This window comes from Loxodonta africana, chromosome 11 (assembly GCF_030014295.1).
Source record: "Loxodonta africana isolate mLoxAfr1 chromosome 11, mLoxAfr1.hap2, whole genome shotgun sequence".
In the NCBI taxonomy this organism is placed as follows: domain Eukaryota; kingdom Metazoa; phylum Chordata; class Mammalia; order Proboscidea; family Elephantidae; genus Loxodonta; species Loxodonta africana.
The window spans coordinates 24250755-24267588 of NC_087352.1; the positions used below are offsets into that span (position 1 = coordinate 24250755).

General features: G+C 54.9%; 2 protein-coding genes across 8 annotated transcripts in view; both read right to left on the reverse strand.

Annotated features, from left to right (window-relative positions):
• Positions 1-639: 639 nt before the first annotated feature.
• Positions 640-7999, reverse strand: TMEM86B (transmembrane protein 86B). The gene is made up of 2 exons (XM_064294250.1): positions 6048-7999; positions 640-5717 (listed from the first exon to the last, which is right to left on the reverse strand). Exons 1-2 carry the CDS (start codon positions 6096-6098, stop codon positions 5451-5453), a joined length of 318 nt encoding a protein of 105 aa, XP_064150320.1. The 5' UTR covers positions 6099-7999; the 3' UTR covers positions 640-5450.
• A 116-nt stretch (positions 8000-8115) lies between these two features.
• The window catches only part of PPP6R1 (protein phosphatase 6 regulatory subunit 1), a 29584-nt gene continuing 20865 nt past the window's right edge, over positions 8116-16834 (reverse strand). For 5 of the 7 annotated variants that reach the window (XM_023543581.2, XM_023543579.2, XM_023543580.2 and 2 more), the window contains exons 11-23: positions 16184-16248; positions 15935-16050; positions 15698-15783; positions 15322-15411; positions 15148-15245; positions 14070-14127; positions 13805-13980; positions 10062-10210; positions 9815-9989; positions 9653-9723; positions 8810-8920; positions 8659-8730; positions 8116-8374 (exon numbers count right to left, since the gene is read on the reverse strand). In XM_023543581.2, coding sequence (XP_023399349.2) covers positions 8136-8374; positions 8659-8730; positions 8810-8920; positions 9653-9723; positions 9815-9989; positions 10062-10210; positions 13805-13980; positions 14070-14127; positions 15148-15245; positions 15322-15411; positions 15698-15783; positions 15935-16050; positions 16184-16248 — 1506 coding nt within the window. In that variant the 3' untranslated portion in view covers positions 8116-8135. Of the gene's footprint in view, positions 8375-8654; positions 8731-8809; positions 8921-9456; positions 9539-9652; positions 9724-9814; positions 9990-10061; positions 10211-13804; positions 13981-14069; positions 14128-15147; positions 15246-15321; positions 15412-15697; positions 15784-15934; positions 16051-16183; positions 16249-16834 lie in introns of those variants that run through there. The other 2 variants (XM_023543584.2, XM_023543585.2) reach the window with 2 other exon arrangements.

The window sequence follows — 16834 nt, forward strand, 5'->3', positions numbered from 1 at the left end:
CTTGGTAACACATGGGGTCACCATGAGTTGCAACTGACTTGATGGCAATGAGTTTGGTTTTGGTTTGGTGGCTTAAAACAACACGAATTTATTCTCTTACAGTTCTGGAGCTTAGAAGTCTGAAAATAGGTCTTTTGGGGCTAAAATCAAGGTGTGGGCAGGGCTGTGCTCCTTATGGAAGCTCTAGGGGAGAATCTGTTTTCTTCCCTTTTTCAGAGTCTAGAGGCCATCCACATTCCTTAGCTTATGGCCCCCTTCTCCATCTTCAAAGCCAGCAACATAGCTTCTTCAAATCTCTGTCTCTAACCCTCTTGTAAGGGGATAAGCCACCATCTCTCTCTTACAAGGATCCTTGTGATTACATTGGGCCCACCCAGATAATACAGATTAACGTTCTTATTTCAAAGTCGGCTGATTAGCAACCTTAATTCCATCTGCGCATTTAATCCCCCTTGGCTATGTATTGTTGCTCTTGAGACGATTCCAATTTATGGCAACCCCATGTGTGCAGAGTAGAACTGCTTCACAGAGTTTTCAAGGCTGTGACCTTTTGGAAGCAGATCACCAGGCTTGTCTTCCGAGGTGCCTCTGGGTGGATTCAAACTGCCAGCCTTTTAGCTAGTAGTTGAGCGCCAGGGATGGATTACCCAATAAACAAGGTATACCAAAACCAAACCCATTGCTGTCGAGTCGATTCCAACTCAATGACCCTATATGACAGGGTAGAACTGCCTCATAGAATTTCCAAGGAGAGCCTGGTGGATTCGAACTGCTGACCTTTTGGTTAGTAGCCATAGCACTTAATCACTATGCCACCTGGGTTTCCAAGCAAGGTATGCACGGTCTTAATTGTGCTTACTTACTAATCTGTAGTGCATAATATCACCTGGTTTTCAGCCATGGCTGCCCCAGGACACTGGACCCAGTAGAAGTAGTGTTATGGACTGATTGAATTGTGTCCCCCAAAAATGTGTGTCACCTTGGCTAGGCCATGATTCTCAGGATTGTGTGGTCATCCTCCATTTTGTGATCTGATGTGATCATCCTATGTGCTTTAAATCCTAACCTCTATGATGTTAATGTGGCAGGATTAGAGGCAGTTATGTTAATGAGGCAGGACTCAATCTACAGGATTAGATTGTATTTTGAGTCAATCTCTTTTGAGATACGAAAGAGAAGGGAGCAGAGAGACAGGGGGGCATCATTACCACCAAGAAAGAAGTGCCAGGAGTACAGCCTGTCCTTTGGGCCCAAGGTCCCCACACTGAGAAGCTCCTAGACAAGGGGAAGATTGATGACAAGGACCTTTCCCCAGAGCCAACAGAGAGAGAAAGCCTTCCCCTGGAGCTAGCACTCTGAATTCAGACTTCTAGCCTCCCAAACTGTTAAGAGAACAAATTTCTGATTGTTAAAGTCATCCACTTGTGGTATTTCTGTTACAACAGCACTAGATAACTAAGACAAGTAGGTTTGGGATTCGGGGACCTCAAGGCCACCCAGCTCAGCGTGACAGAGCTAGTGGTCTGAAGCTCCATAGTTAAGTTTCTGACTGGGCTGGGGAGAAGGGTCTGGTGTGAGCAGGGGAGGGAATCTTACTGCATCCCCTGCCTGTTCCTTCCTCGTTCTTCCCTATGCGGGTCACTCACCAGTTGTTGTGGCGTCCACCCTGGTGCAGAGGGCCTGGGGAGAGTCCAGGTGGGGAGTCAGACTCAGAGTCTGGGAGGTGAGACCGGGATGGGAAGGGTCACTGAATCCCCCTCCCCGCTCATTCCAAGGAGCCAACCTGGCCTGAGAAAGAAGGGGACCCTAGAGATCTGCCCCTCTCCCCAGGCCTGTGTCCTGCCACAGGTCATCCAGGGTCAGCTCCTCCCAGAAGTACAAGGAGGGGGAGAAGGATGCACAGGCACCCAGTGGAGTTCTGCTTTTGAGAAACACGAGTGACAAGAATCAGACCAGGGCTGTAGGGAGACCGATTCAGAGAGGAGAGACAGCAGGATGGGCGCAGGCACGACTGGGCCTGGGTGTGAGGGTTGTGTGGGTTCACTTGAGGAACCAGCCTTCTGGGACCACAGGCCCTCCCCCCTCAGACCCAGGAGTCCTGAACCCCAGCCCTTCCTCCCTCAAACCCAGGAATTTGGACCCCCAGCCCATTCGCTCAGACCTAGGAGTCAGAGTCCCAGACACCTCCTTCCTCAGACTTAGAAGTCTGTGTTTCCAGCTCCCTATTCTTCCAAAACTCAGATTTCCAGTCCCCAGCCCCTCTTCCCTCCAGCCCCTTCCCCAGACCCTGGAGCCCAGTCCGGTGGGGAGCACTCACCAACAGCAGCAGGCATCCCCAGGCCCCTTGACTGACCACCACCCCACTCATGTCTCCAGACCCAATCCTTCCTCCTGCTCAAAGTTACTCTGCAGAGTTTCACCTTTCCTAGCCTTTTTGTGTGGCCTGAGATGAGGAAGGGAAGGAGAAGAGGAGGAAGTAAAGGTTTCATGCATAAGAATCTACCCTTTCAGATCCTCACCTCCTGCTGTGACCCTTCCCCGGGAAGTTCTTTTTGCTGGGCTATCCTCCTAGTTTCAACTGTAGAGTTCTCTCCTCACCTTCATCCTCTGTCCTCCTTTACTCAGACTATCCACTTTTCCTCCTATCTCTGCACCATCACACCTACAGGAGTTCTCTATGCTCTTGTATCTTCTCTGCTGTAAGAGTCCCCAGATGCACATCATGGCATGTAGAGGTCTCCTCTCTGCTCTAAGAGTCCCCAGATGCACATCATGGCATGTAGAGGTCTCCTCTCCACTGTAAGAGTCCCTAAATACACATCACGGAATACAGAAGTCTCCTCTCTGCTGTAAGAGTTCCTAAATGCACATCATGAAATGTAGAAGTCTCCTCACTGCTCTAAGAGTTCATAAGTGCACTTCACAGAATGTAGAACTCTCCTCTCCGCTTAAGAGTCCCCAAATGCACATCATGGAATGTAGAAGTCCTCTCTCTGTCATAAGAGTCCCTAAATACACCTCATGGCATGTAGAAGCCTCCTCTTTGTTATAAGAGTTCTTAAGTGCACTTCATGGAATGCCGAAGTCTCCTCTCTGCTGTAAAAGTCCTCAAACGCACATCATGGACTGTAGAAGCTGAGTGCCATGGGGCCTTGGAGTGTAGTTGTGACCCCTCATGTCTACAGATGCAGAACCTGAGGCCCAGATAGGAGAAACAGCTTGACAAGGGCAGACAGCCAAGGTAGAGCCCACAAAACCAGAGTGCTCTGTTCCTACCCCCTTGCCACCCACCCCCTCCTGGAAGGCCTCTTCATGTTTGAGTCTCCTCGCCTCCCCAACCCTCTCCTCCCCTAATGTGATATGTGACCAGTCTCCTGTGGGCATCAGCTCTTTAAATTCTCCCCTGTAAAATGGGAATCATGAACCTCCCACATCATAGGGCTGTGGGGAGAATTCTGTAACATGTTCCATAAGCCCTGGATGCTGGGCCTGGGTCACAGTCAGCACTTAATAAACACTTGGTGCCATTAATTGTGACCACATCCCTCCCAAAATAATGAGATATTGCCATTTCAATACCCACTTTACTTAGTGAAAAAATAGATTAGAGCCAGGGGAGGAGGCAGAGGGATGGAGAGGCAAGCTGTGGGTCTGGTGAGGGGTCTGGAACCTGAACATGGAACTGAAGGGAGATTTCTGGAACTCTATGGTAGAAAGGGAATTTCACAAACAGTACCCAATGTTCTGAGCCCGCTGTGCCCACAGGCAGGAGTCCAGAAGTACGCTCCATGGGACTCCTCTTGGGATAGGAGGTCCAAGAAGCCCAAGTATCCTGGCAGCAGGGGAGGGGAATGGACAGGGCAAGGTCAGTTCCTTTTGTGCCTGGGGCCACTGATGGCTGACAGAGTGATGAGAGCCTGGGCAGCTTAGTAGGTGGTCATGACCACCAAGTGGGCGTGGGGCAGGGGCTGGGCAAAGGCATCCCAGGCCAGCACAGCATCTGAGATTGTGAAGAGCAGAGCTCCCAGGCCGGCACTGCCTCCCCAGACCAGGCCACGCCACAGCACTGCAGCCAGCAGGAGGGCGTAGGCTGCCACAGGTAGGGCCTTGTCCGGGGGCAGGTGTGGCAGCAGGAGGCCATAGTATGGAATACAGGCCAGGGCAACGGGCAGTAGGGTGGCCGGCTGCAGTGGGGAGAAGCCGAAGGTCGCGAGGTAGAGGAGGTGGGCTGTGGCAAAGGCAACCATGCCTGTAAGAGGGGTTGGGCGCCCAGTGAGGGTGGTGGTCCGTAAGTCCTCCTGATTCTCCCCACTTTTCCTCTTCCCCTGGGCCACCACCACCACACAAACCTGAAGGGAGGGCCCTGCTCCCGCCCAATCCCTGCCACCATCATCTCGTGCTGGGATTACAGTGTTGCCCAACTGCCCTTGCCTCCCAGTCGGTTTTCAACACAGCAGTCAGAAAAAACAAAATAAATAAAAACTGTTGTCATCAATTCTGACTCATGGCAACCCTATTGTGTGTCAGAGTAGAACTGCTCCACAGGGCTTCCTTGGCTGTAACCTTTACAGAAGCAGATTGTCAGAACTTTTTTCCACAGAGCTACTGGGTGAGTTTGAACCACCAACCGGTCAGTGGTACAAACCAGTTGTACCACCCAGGAACCTCCGGCAGTTGGGGATATCTTAAAATGCACACCAAATCATGCTCCCCTGCTCTAAACCCTCCACCCACCCCCATGACACCCCAAGAGAGCACCCAGTTATCTTTACTGACTGTGGCCTACAAGGTCCACACCTTCTGCCCCAGCCACCTCTTTAGACAGTCACCAGGACCGCACCTACCTCAGGGACTTTGCACGTGTTAGTCTCTCTGCCTGGAAGGCCCCACCCCCAGATACGCCTGTGGTTAGCTCCATCCGTTCCTTCAGGACTTTGCCCAGATGCTACCTTCTCATGGAAGCCATTCCCGATTACTATATTTAACACTGCATACCAACCCTGCCCCTGGTCAATCTTAATTCTCCATGCCCCTTGTTGTTGTATGAAGTTGAGTCGTTTCTGAGTCATAGTGACCCGTGTGACAGAGAACTGCCCCATAGGGTTTCCTAGGCTGTCATCTTTATGGGAACAGATCACCAGATCTTTTTCCAGTGGAGCCACTGGGTGGGTTTGAACCACTGACCTTTCAGCTAGCAGCTGAGGGCTCAAGTGTTGTGCCACCAGGGCTCCTTCCGTGGCACTTACTGCCTCCTAACATCATACTCTGGTCCCCCACACTGGGATGCCAGCTCCATGAGGGCAGGTAGTTTTGTCTGTCCTGGCAGTTGCTGCCTTTGAAACCCGCTCACCACCTGGCTAGTGGTACGTGCTCCACCAAAAAGTCTCCCCTGAGCCCCAGTGCTGCTCAACTCCTCTGTAGAGCATCTTAAATTAGGTCCCCGAGAGGTGTCATGATGTGGCCCGCTCACCGTACAGGAAGGCGTCAGGCCAGATGAGGCAGATGTCTCCCACAGCCGAGCACAGCAAGGCTCCCTGCACGAGCGCAGTGTAGCTCCTGCTGGGGGACAAGGCCCGCAGGCACACAGCCAGGCTGAGCACGGGCAGACATTTGACCAGGGCATGAAGCGGGGATGGTGGGTCCTCAGGGTTCCAGAGGAGGAAGTAGATAGTGCAGGTGAGGAAGAAGGGGCTGAGCCACCTGCCGATGTGTACGTTCTTGGGGAGAACAGGGGGAGGGCTGCTGAGCTCCAGAACCACGCTCCAGACCACCCTTGCCTCTCAGGGTCCTCAGTCCACCTAACAGCCAGGACCTACCACCCCAGCGCCCTTGGGCCCTGGATCCAGCTGGGACAGTATCCAGGTGTGGGGGCTCCCGCCCACCCCCTGCTGTCACCAGGCCTCCAGCCTGCCCAGGACTAGGATCCTGGTCCCTTAGGAGGGCAGGACACCAGCCAATTCCTTAATCAAGGGTCCCTCAGCCTCTAGCCTGGTCCTTAGGACCCCGCCCCATTGCCCCACTTCCCCCTCCCCACCAAGGGCTCTCACGTGGACTGCAAGGCCAGGCTCCCGGGGTGGCCCCCTTCCCCTGGTGTCCATGCTGGTTTCTCACACCCCCGTCACCTCTGCCTGAGCACTGGTGGCTTTGGTGGGGGGGGGTGAAGGGGAGGGTGCATAGTTACACGTTAACCTGGACGAGCGTCCTGTGGACTCTGGGGCTGATAAGAGGGCCCAGAGAGATGCCACCCCCAGCCCTGACACAGCCCAGCCTGGCACTGGCTGATAACATGCCCAGTGGGATCCAGTAATCCCTCCCTCCCGAACCTGCAACTCCTCCCCTGCCTGGTCTCCTCCTCTCTGTCAGGGGGCCATGAGGTGGAACCCGCTACTATCTAGTTGCCAATCAATCAAAAGGGAATGGGGCAAGGTTCACAGGTCCCCCCACAGAGGCAGAGGGGGTGCAATTCATACCTCCCAGCCCACAGGCGGTCACACTGCCGGCAGGGAGGACAGTGCCTGACTTAGCAGACCCCTCTCCACTCGCTGCCCTGGGGGGTGAGTACAGACTCCCTCCAACACCATCTGCCGTCCTCAGGATCCCATCTTTCGTCCCCAAGCCCCTCTGAGCCCACGGCCCCAGACATCCCCCTACAAGTACTCAAGGCATGAAGACGGGGCACACATAGAGTGAGCTGCAGCTGTTCTCACTGGCCTCAGGGGCCTTGTCCTTGAGGCTCATGAGGACAACGCTGGTCACCAGGGCCAGTCTGCACACGGGTATGACCAACACTGAGGTTTCCACACTGACCCTGCAGCAACTTCTTTGTTTTCTAGTTTCAGGCTTTCAAAGGACACCAAGGTTGATCCCCACGTGCACACAGCTGCGCCTCAATGTGTAGCACAGGCAGTGAACAGGGTGAGCTCATGACCTCAAAGTCAGGCAGGTGGCCCCGTGTCACCGGGAGAACATGGGCTCAGAGGACAGCCACCGGCTGTTTAGTTGTAGGGCTGAGATGGACAGTCCAGGCGTCGACAAGCCCCACAAGCCCCACAATGCAGCAGGGGCTATTAGGGTCTGGAAGGAAACTGAGACCACCACCCCTGTGCTATGTAGGGCTTTATTCCTCAGTCGGTTGTCTCACTTGTGGGGGCTGTGCGTTCGTCAGCTGTATGGCCTTAAGCCTGCATCGTGTGATGGGGACATGTGGGACTGGAAGTCACCCAAGACCGGGTGCCAGGACTCAGCTTGAACTTGAAGAGGTTGCTGGGCTCACTTCCTGCCCGGAGAAACCCCTTCCTGTTCTGGGCAGAAGTTGTCGCCCCTCCCCCAGGGGAGAACTGGGGACATGATTCCTTGGGAAAGGGAGCAGCGATCTTGCAGCCCCAGAAGAAACCACTGTGGCTATCTCATTCGGCCCCGCCCTGTGCCCCTCACTCAGCCTGCAGCACCAGCAGTTGTCAACGGTTTCCTTTATTGTATTTGCAATATGAAATAAAGCTCGCACAGACACGCACCACTCACGCAGCTCACTTGGGGACAGGACGCTGGGACAAGGTCACTTGGCAGCTGGGGTTGGAGCCCCAGACACTTGGGATGAAGGGGGCCCCCAGCCAGACCCCTACCCGGAGCTGAAAGAGGCCAAAGGGGGAAAGAGTGGGGCATCGGCGGGGAGTCTAGGGCCCCAAGGGAATGTTACAGGGCGCCCCCATGTATGGGACCCCAGCCCTGTCCCCAGCAGAGCCCTTGGGTTTCCAGGCTGGGTGACAGTGCAGGGCTAGGGGAGGGGGCTTGGCAAAGGCACCGCCCACCCCAGCCCCCAGTTTCCCCTACCCTCCCAGCTTCCCCCCAGGAGGCCCTGAGCTGAGACCAGATGTGAGTGTGTGTGTTGGGGGTCTGCTTGAGGTGGGGAGCTACACTCTGCTTCAGACAAGTGAAAGGGACGCTGTCTGCGTGTGGTGAGGCCACACCCAACCGGCCTTGCCGGGAAGGGACAGGTAGGATGGGGTAAGGTTGTGCTTCAGAGCCAGATGTCCCCCAGGCGCCCACATGACCCAGGTGCCCTTCCTCTTCTCCACAATATATATATATAGTTTATAATATAGGTCTCTCTCTCTCCTCGTTCTCTAGTCGACTCTCTATATTTTTATTCTAGGAGGCAAAACTCCAACAATTTTCAGTGCAAATGGGGATGGGGTGGGCGGTCTCCCTCGGACACCAGCTCCTGGGAGCCCAGAGAGAGAATGTGGGTGAGGGTTGATGGGGTGGGGGCGGGGGGGTGGGGGCCCAGGACCCGGCCCTGCCCCCACCCCGGGCAGAGTCCATGGGAGTATGGGCGCTATGGCCACCGCCGCCACCGCCAGGACCAGGCTGTCACCTAGAACAGAGGGAGATACCAGGTGAGCCCTGGGACACCAGCTCACTGTCTGTCCGTGGGGTCCCAGCATAGCCACACTCACTGGGAACCCAGGAACACCTCCCACCACCCACCTGTCCCTGTGGTCCCAGCACAGCTATACTCACTGGGAGCCTGGGAACGCCCACCCACCACCTGCCTGCCCCCATGGTCCCGGCGCAGCCATACTCACTGGGAGTCTGGGAACGCCCACCGGCCAGCTACCCACCAACCCGCCCTCACGGTCCTGCCCCAGTCATACTCACTGGGAGACCGGGGCCATAGGCCCGCCTGGGGTGGAGCCACTGGGCATCTGAGGCGGCTGGAGGGGCTGGGCACTGTCAGAAAAGCGACACCAGGGGTCACCCTTATGCCCACGTGGTCCCTGCCCACCCTGCTGGCCGCACCACTGCTCACCTCTGGCTTTGAGGCAGCCCCAAGGGCGCTGGATTCTTCTCCCCCTCGGTGGTCTCGGGGGCCTGCTGGGCGCCGGTGGCTGGGACAGAGGTAGAGGGGTCTCTGGTTGCACTGAGGAAGGAGAGGGGAAGTCAGTGATGCTGAAGATCCCTCGCAGGTACCTGGCCATCCTGTGTCAGTCGGGACGCCTATCTAGGGCATGGTCACGGGCATGGGGAGCCCTGGCACAGCATCAAACTAGCCCCTTGCCCCAGCCCACTCAGCCCTCAGCCCCTGTGGGAACCTGCATTCCAGGCCCAACGCAGGGCGATGCCCCATGGCACACCAATCCCTGTGGATGCTGACAGAGACCTCTCCCTGCTCTCCCGTCCCTTTTTTGAGGCCCCGCTACTCCTGACTAGAGTCTCCCCTACCCTTCTGGAAGCCCCTGGCCCAATACCACCATCTGGCCACCCTGTCACTGACAGAGGTACAGCCCTATGAGGCGCAAGGAGAGGAACAGGGGTGGGGTGGAGGAACAAGCAGTCCCTGAGACACAGACAATGGGCCCGGGTGGTCTGAGCAGCTCTGGGTGGACAAGCCAGGCCCCACGTCAACCAGGGAGGACCTGGCACCACCCCCACCGCTGATGGCACCCAGCCTGTCACCTGTCTAAGGAGCTGGGGGTGCCACGCATCCCGCTGAGGGTAGCCTGGAGGTCCCCGACGCTGACCAAGGCCTGGCAGGGGGCTGCGGCAGGAGGAGAGGAAGAAGCAGTGAGGTACCTGCGAGGCGGAAGGTGCAAGGGGAAAGGCGCGGGAAAGGTGTCAGTGAGGTGGGGGATGGTGTGGGGGTGCTCCTCACCCACAGGCTCTGCAACACTGCTACCAGTGGAGGCTTCCTGAGGTGCTGAAGGGGCTGCAGGGTCCTCAGACCTGGAAGGAGCCGGGCAGTAGGAGGTGAGGCCGTGACATGGGCAGGGCACCGCACCCCACCCTCCACCCAGGCTCCTCACTGCATCCTCACCTAACCTGCAGGCCTTCGCTGGCTGGAAGGACAGCCAGGCTTGGGGCAGGTGGGCTCTGGGGACCATCACAAGGCCCCTGGGGGGCCATGGGCCTGGGCTCTTCACCCCCGGAGATGCAGGGGCCTGTGGAGGCTTCAGTAGGCACTGGGTCAAAGGTGGCCGTCCAGCCAGGGCCTGGAGGAGAAGGAAGTGTGAGCGCTGGAGAGGACTGGGGCCCGCCAGCCCCGCCCTCTTCACTCCACTCACCCTGGGGTGGTGGTGCCACAGGCTGGGGGCTGGGGCTCAGGTAGGAGGGGGCACTAGCCCCTCCCCTGACCGTGTGGCTGTCGGCATCTTCCTCGTCGTCGTCCTCCTCTTCCTCATCATCTTCCTCACTGTCTGTGCTGCCTCCACTCCTGCCCCAGAAACCCCCACAATTAACTACCATGCTGGGCACTGAGGGAGGGGAAGATTCCCCCAACCCACATCATCAGACCACCTGCCACTTGAGGGCAGGGCAGGGCCCCCATCTTCCCTGGGAATGAGTTGACACACAGTGAAAGGGACAGGGAGACAAGGAGCAGAGCCTGAGAGAGGGCCTCCCAGGTCTCCCAGCCCTGGGGGGAGGACAGCAGGGGCCTGTGTGAGGACATACCCAGGAGAACCCAAGTGTCCACCAACAGACAAAGAGATGTAGTCCATCCACCCAGCCCCTGGACTCTCTATTAGCCCAGAACTAAAACCATTCCCAAAGCCAACTCTTCAGACAAAGATTAGACTGAACTATAAGACATAAAATGATACTGGTGAAGAGTGTGCTTCTTGGCTCAAGTAGACACATGAGACTAAATGGCCAGCTCCTGTCCGGAGGTGAGATGAGAAGGCAGAGGGGACAGGAGCTGGTTGAAGGAACACAGAAAATATAGGGTGGGAAAGAGAAGTATGCTGTTACATTGTAGGGAGAGCAACTAAGGTCATGTAACAAAGTGTGTATTAAGTTTTTATATGAGAAACTGATTTGAATTGTAAACTTTCACTTAAAGCACCATTAAAAAAAAAAGTAGTCCATCCATATAACCGAACATCATGCAACAAGGGAAGAAATGACATGAAAGAAACCAGATACAAAAGACCACATAGTGAATAACCTCATTTACAGTAAATGCTGAAAAAAGGCAAATCCATAGAAACCCTGGTGGCACAACGGTTAAGTGCTTGGCCACTAACCAAAAGACTGATGGTTCAAACCCACCCAGCAGCTCCATGGGAGAAAGACCTGGCAATCTGCTTCCGTCAAGATTAGAGCCCAGAAAACCCTATGGAGCAGTTCTACTCTGTCACATGAGGTCGCTATGAGTCAGAACCAACTCGACAGCAACTAACAACAACACAGGGATGGAAAGCGGATTAGGGCAGTGACCATAACTGGACACAAGTGATCTTTCTGGGGTGATGAAAATGTTCTAAAATCAACTATAGTGATGGCTGCACAACTCTATGAAGATACTGAAAATCACTGAAGTGTACATCTTACGGGTGGATTATATCTCAACAAACCAGCTACAAAACAAAATTTTTTTTAATAAAAAGGGAAATTCAAGCCATCCAAGAGGGTATACAGGAAAGTCTGTGTCCCTCCCTTGAAACGATCACAATCATCAGTTTTTTCTATTTTGTGGATGATCATTACATAATCAAAGAAGCAACAAAGAAGAGTATGATTTAAAATATAAGCCCCATGCGGAAAACAGATCCCTGACTGCCAGAGGCTGCGGGGGGCAGGGAGAGGGCTGACTGCCAAGGGCATAAGGCATTTTTAGGGGTGGCGGCACATTTCTCTATCTATGGTGGCAATTACATGGCTTTGTTGTCAAAACCTGCAGAACTGTGAGCTACCAAGTGTGCTTTTACTGTCCGCAAATTAGTCCTCAATAAACCTGCCACAAGAAAAAAAACAAAAAACAAAATCCACCAGCCTCACAGGGAGACTTCAACAGCCACTTTACAGAAGAGGATGCCCAACTAGTCAGAGAACGGACAACAAGCCACCCAAACTCTCTGTGGTGAGGGAAATGCACGTGGGAAACCCCAGGGTGACACCACTACACAGCCACAGGGACGTGTATGACCAAGTGTGAGCGGGGGCATGGAGCAGCCAGCACACTCAGACCCCACAGGGAGAGTCGGACTTAACCAAATGCCCCCGGAAACCTCTCTGGCTACATCTTAACTGGTGACCCTGCAATCCCACTGATAGGGATGTAAAACCAAACCAGCTGCCCTTAAGTGGACTCCGACTAGCACACCTGCCTGGGTGTCAGAAGAGAGCTGTGTTCTACAGGGTTTTCAACGGCTGAATTTTGGAAGCAGATCACCAGGCCTTTCGAGGCATCTGTGGGCGGACTCAAACCCCTAACCTTATATACGTATGTATTCTTTGGGCTGATTTCGAGTCACAGCGACCCCATGCGACAGAGTGGACCTGCCCTACAGTGTTTCCTGGCTGTAATCTTTCTGTGAGTAGATCACCAGGTCTGTCTCCTGTGGAGCCTCTGGGTGGATCTGAACTGCCAACCTCTTGGTTAGCAGTCAAGTGCTTAACCACTGTGCCACCAGGGCTCCTTATATACCCACATACCTAGGTATATGCCCAAAAGAAATTCACATATACTTGCACCAAAGACCCACACGAGAATGTTCATGGCAACCCTGCTCACAACAGCCAACAGAAACCTACCTAAGGCCCAGGAAAGAACAGAGAGAACAACTCAACTGGGTGCAGTCACACACGCCACACCAATTGCGCGGCAACAGGAACAAGTGGACCACAACCACTCCAACGGCAGGATGGACCTCCCTTAGCAGAGGAGTGAGTGACAGGAACCAGACACAAAGAGCAGACACTGTGGGTCTCCATTTACATCGAGAGGGAAAACAGGCAAAGTTCACCTATGGCGACTGCCAGGGGAGGGTGGAGGCAGTAGGGACAGGGGCTGCTGGTACCGCCTGGCACTGGCAAAGGAGTGGCCACGGAGCTACGCATTGGGATTTGTACACTTTTTCGCATGCCTGCTCCACTTTGATAAGAAAGTCAACGCAAAACACCTTAGTCCCCAATTCAAAGTCGGAGGGCAATGGCTCCGAGGTGCAGACAGTTGCAGCCGCTGGGTTGATGTCACATCTACACAGCACATCTATGCGACGTAGATACATCTGACCAGGGATGCCCAGGCCAAGCAGCGTTAGAGAGAACACAGCACCACATGGCAGCCTTCAGACTGCAGGGAGCTGCCACAGCCCAGCAGCCCCGCATCCAGTCTGGGAGAAAGGGGTGGTGATCACCTCTCTTTTTGCTGGAATCATGGAGAAAGAAAAGCTGTCTGGAAGCATGTGACCACCTTCTTGGGAAAATGTGCCAGAGCATGGAGCTAGCTAACACGGAGGGAAGCAGAGCATAGGGATGGAGGAGGAGGAGAGGGGGGTGGTGACTGACTGCAGGCACACCTGGACCAAGCCATACCTGAAACACCTGGCTGTGACTTCCCAGATACATAAAAGCCATTACTTGATTCTTTCTGTAGCTTAGGAGTCCCTAGGTGGTGCAAACAGTTAACACACTCAGCAGCTAACCAAAAGGCTGATGGTTCAAGTTCACTCAGAAGTGCCTGGGAAGAAAGGCCTGGCGATCTGCTTCTGAAAAACCAGCTGCTGAAAACCCTCTGGAGCACAGTTCTGACACACATGGGGTTACCATGAGGTAGAGTCGTCTCAACAGCAAAAAACAACATCAAAGTATAATTCATTGGAACTGGGTTTGTAAAAATCAAAATAAAGCACCCCAAGTGATACACCGTTCTCATTTTTCTCTGTCCTCTTCAGCAACAACTATTACAAGTGGCCCCACCCATATGGCATTGGGACACCAGTGTGACCACAGTGATGACCTAAACCCTGGAGGGCTGATGCCAGGGCCCTCCCACCCAGTGAGACAGGGCGTCAGGCCAACTCACCGGACACTCTGGTGCTGGCCGAGGCGGGCGCCCCTGGGCAGCTGGCCGCCCCGCCAGGCACCATCCTCGCCATCTGACTCCCCGGAGCCCTGGCCCTCCTCGTCCTCTTCCTCCTCATCATCATCGAACTGCTGGATGCGGTCCTTGTAGCAAATCTCGAGCAGGTTGGAGTTGGGCTGGGGGGAAGGCGAGCAAGGTGGGTTGCACTGCCCACAACCTCCCCCATCCACCACCACCACCAGGGGACAGGGCCGCACTCACTCACATTATCATCATCGGCGTTGAGGGAGAAGGTGATATTGGCTGTCTTGTCAAAAGGCGCGCTGTGGGGGAAGGCAGGGGAGTGTGGGCCCAGGCACAGTGGGGAGGGACACCTGTGGAGGGCGCACACTGACAGACCTCCTCTCCCTCCCCTCACTCAGCATACACTTTCTAGGCTTCTATTATGCCTCTTCTGGGCTCACGGCAGCTACATCCAACCTAACTAGAAAACAGTATGGAAATGCAAGAGAAGCCTTCTCACTTGCCAAGATGAGGGCATACTTGTGGTACTCGTTGCTTTTTTTTATTTGTTGTTGAGAATCTACACAGCAGAACGTAAACAAATTCAACTGTTTCTACATGTATGATGATTATGTTCTTTAAGTTGTACGACCATTCTCATCCTCCTCCTCTGAGTCATTCCTCTTCCGTTAATATAAACTTATTGCCCCCTAAGCTTCTTATCGAATCTTTCAAGTTGCTGTTGTCAATTTGATCCCACATAGATAGACCCTGAAAAAGCCTAACACTCAAAGCAGACATTCTTTACTAGCTAAGCTACACTATTTGGTTTTTAAGATGACTTCAGGGAATATTTTTGGTTTAAGGTTTAAACAGTATCTGAGGGCAACAGTTTCGGGAATTCATCCAGCCTCTATGGCTCCATGAAAATTTGAAATTTTGTTCTGCCATTTTCTCCCTTTTGATTCTTCTATAGAATCTTTGGTCAAAATCTCCAGTAATGGTAGCTGGGCACCATGGCAGCTGTCCCATTTGTACTTTAATGAGACTATGCAGTGCTGAAGGGGAGGTGACTGGTCAGGTGCACGTTTTCTGGAAAATGACCAGCCACAGGGAGCCAAGAGCCCTGGTGCAGCTGACTTGCTCAGCGAAGCCAGGCATCAAGCCCGTGCCCTGACCTCAGGATGCTTGACTGCCCTGAAAATAGGCAGATAAGCCACTTTTGGAGCTTTGAAAAGACACGAGTGCCTGGGTCCCACAGCACTGATATGAAGGTAGGATGCCAATTCAGGGCTGCCCTGAAGCACAGGGTCGGCAAGGTGGGGCACGGAGGTACTTACTTCACACTTTCCTCTTGCTCCCCAAACTCTTCATCATTGAAGCCAAAATGGTCGATGAAAGCTGAGGTCATGCGTTGCATCTGAAAATCCATGAAGGCCTGAGGGGACGGGGGAGTGTGGTCAGGGGCTGCTGGGGCGGGGTAAAGAGAGCCCAGGGTCCCGGCCCAAGCCCACCTGCTGCAGCACGGCCTCCTCAGGGAAGCTGAGATCCTTTAGCCGGTCATCCTCGTCATCGCTGGAGGAGTGCAGGGGATGGGTGCTCACCTGGTGGTGGGTGGGCATGTCAGAGCCTGCCTAGGGCCCAGGATGAGAGCCCAGAGGCAAAGATGGGCAGGTAGCTATGGGAAAGGGGGCTGCCAGCTGTGGGGTAGGGGGCCAAGGGGAGAGAAGCGTGAGCCACGAAGGAGGGACAGAAACAGCAAGAGGGGACAGGCCCAGGCCACCCGCACCACAGGCTCAAGAGGCCCAGAGAGCAGCTCTGCTAGCTCAGGACCCGAGAGAGCGCCAGGCACGGGGCGTAAGGGAGATGCGGGGAGCCTACGCAGCGCACCAGATCCACTGTGTTCTTCTTGTTGGTCTCCATCAGCGGCCCCGCCACAAAGGCCTCCCACTGTTCCCGCTGTTCCTCGGGCAGCTCTGCTCGGGGACAGGACGAGGCCATGAGGGGGACGAGGCTGTGAGGGGGACGAGGCCGTGAGGGGCCCGCGGCCTCCCCATAGGAAGCTCAGTCCCAAGGGGTGATATGGTGGCCCACACCACCCCCCTAACATCCCATCAGGCCCCTCACCCTTCAGCAGTTGTCCCAGCTGCTCAGCATTGGGACCCTTCTCTGTGTTCTGCACCAAGGCGTTGGCCACCCGTGTCAGGTGGCCCATGTAGCCTTTCCGTGGGCCTCCCCCGGACCTGAGCAGAGCAGAAACTCAGCCGGGCGCAGGGCACATCCCCACCCGGCCCCTCTGGCCCCCTACACCACACCACACACACGCACGCACACCCAAATGTGGGTAAACACGCAGTGGGGAGGCGCCACACTCACTGCACGCGATCATTCTCCTCCCAGAATGTCAGGATGCGCTCCACCAGGCGGCACTGCTGCAGCAGCTATGGGAGAGGGGGGATGGCACCTCAGGGAGGAGGAAGGGCAGGAACAGGGGGAGCAAACCCGAACCTGCATCCATGGGAGGAAGTCAGTGTGCACAGGCTGGAGGGTTCAGGTATGCAGAGCCAGTGCACATCTCTCTGGAGTGACCCATACAAATGCTCACATATGCACAAACCTGGTCACTCACTCACTCACATGCTCATACACGTGGATGTACACATACACGATGACGCACTCTCATTCAAGCACACCTACAAGACTTCTCAGCCCCTCATCTACTCTAGGGTCACCCCTCAGAGAGCCCTGTTCACCTCGCCCTCAATCACCTCTCCTTCGTGCCATCTTCTTCAAATCTATCACCCCGCTCGGTACCTCCCTATGTGTCACTGTCTGTTTCTCCCCAACTACAATGGAAGTGCCCTGAGGACACGGGTCCCCAGCACGCAGCCCGGGCTGGCTGCTGAACAACAGGGCATGGTGGCCCTTCTGGGGAGGACGCATGGGTGGGAGAGGTTATCTGGATGACCCTGTGGTGGCAGTGAGGCCCTCCCTTCCCCATATCCCACGCCTCCACTTCACAGCCCC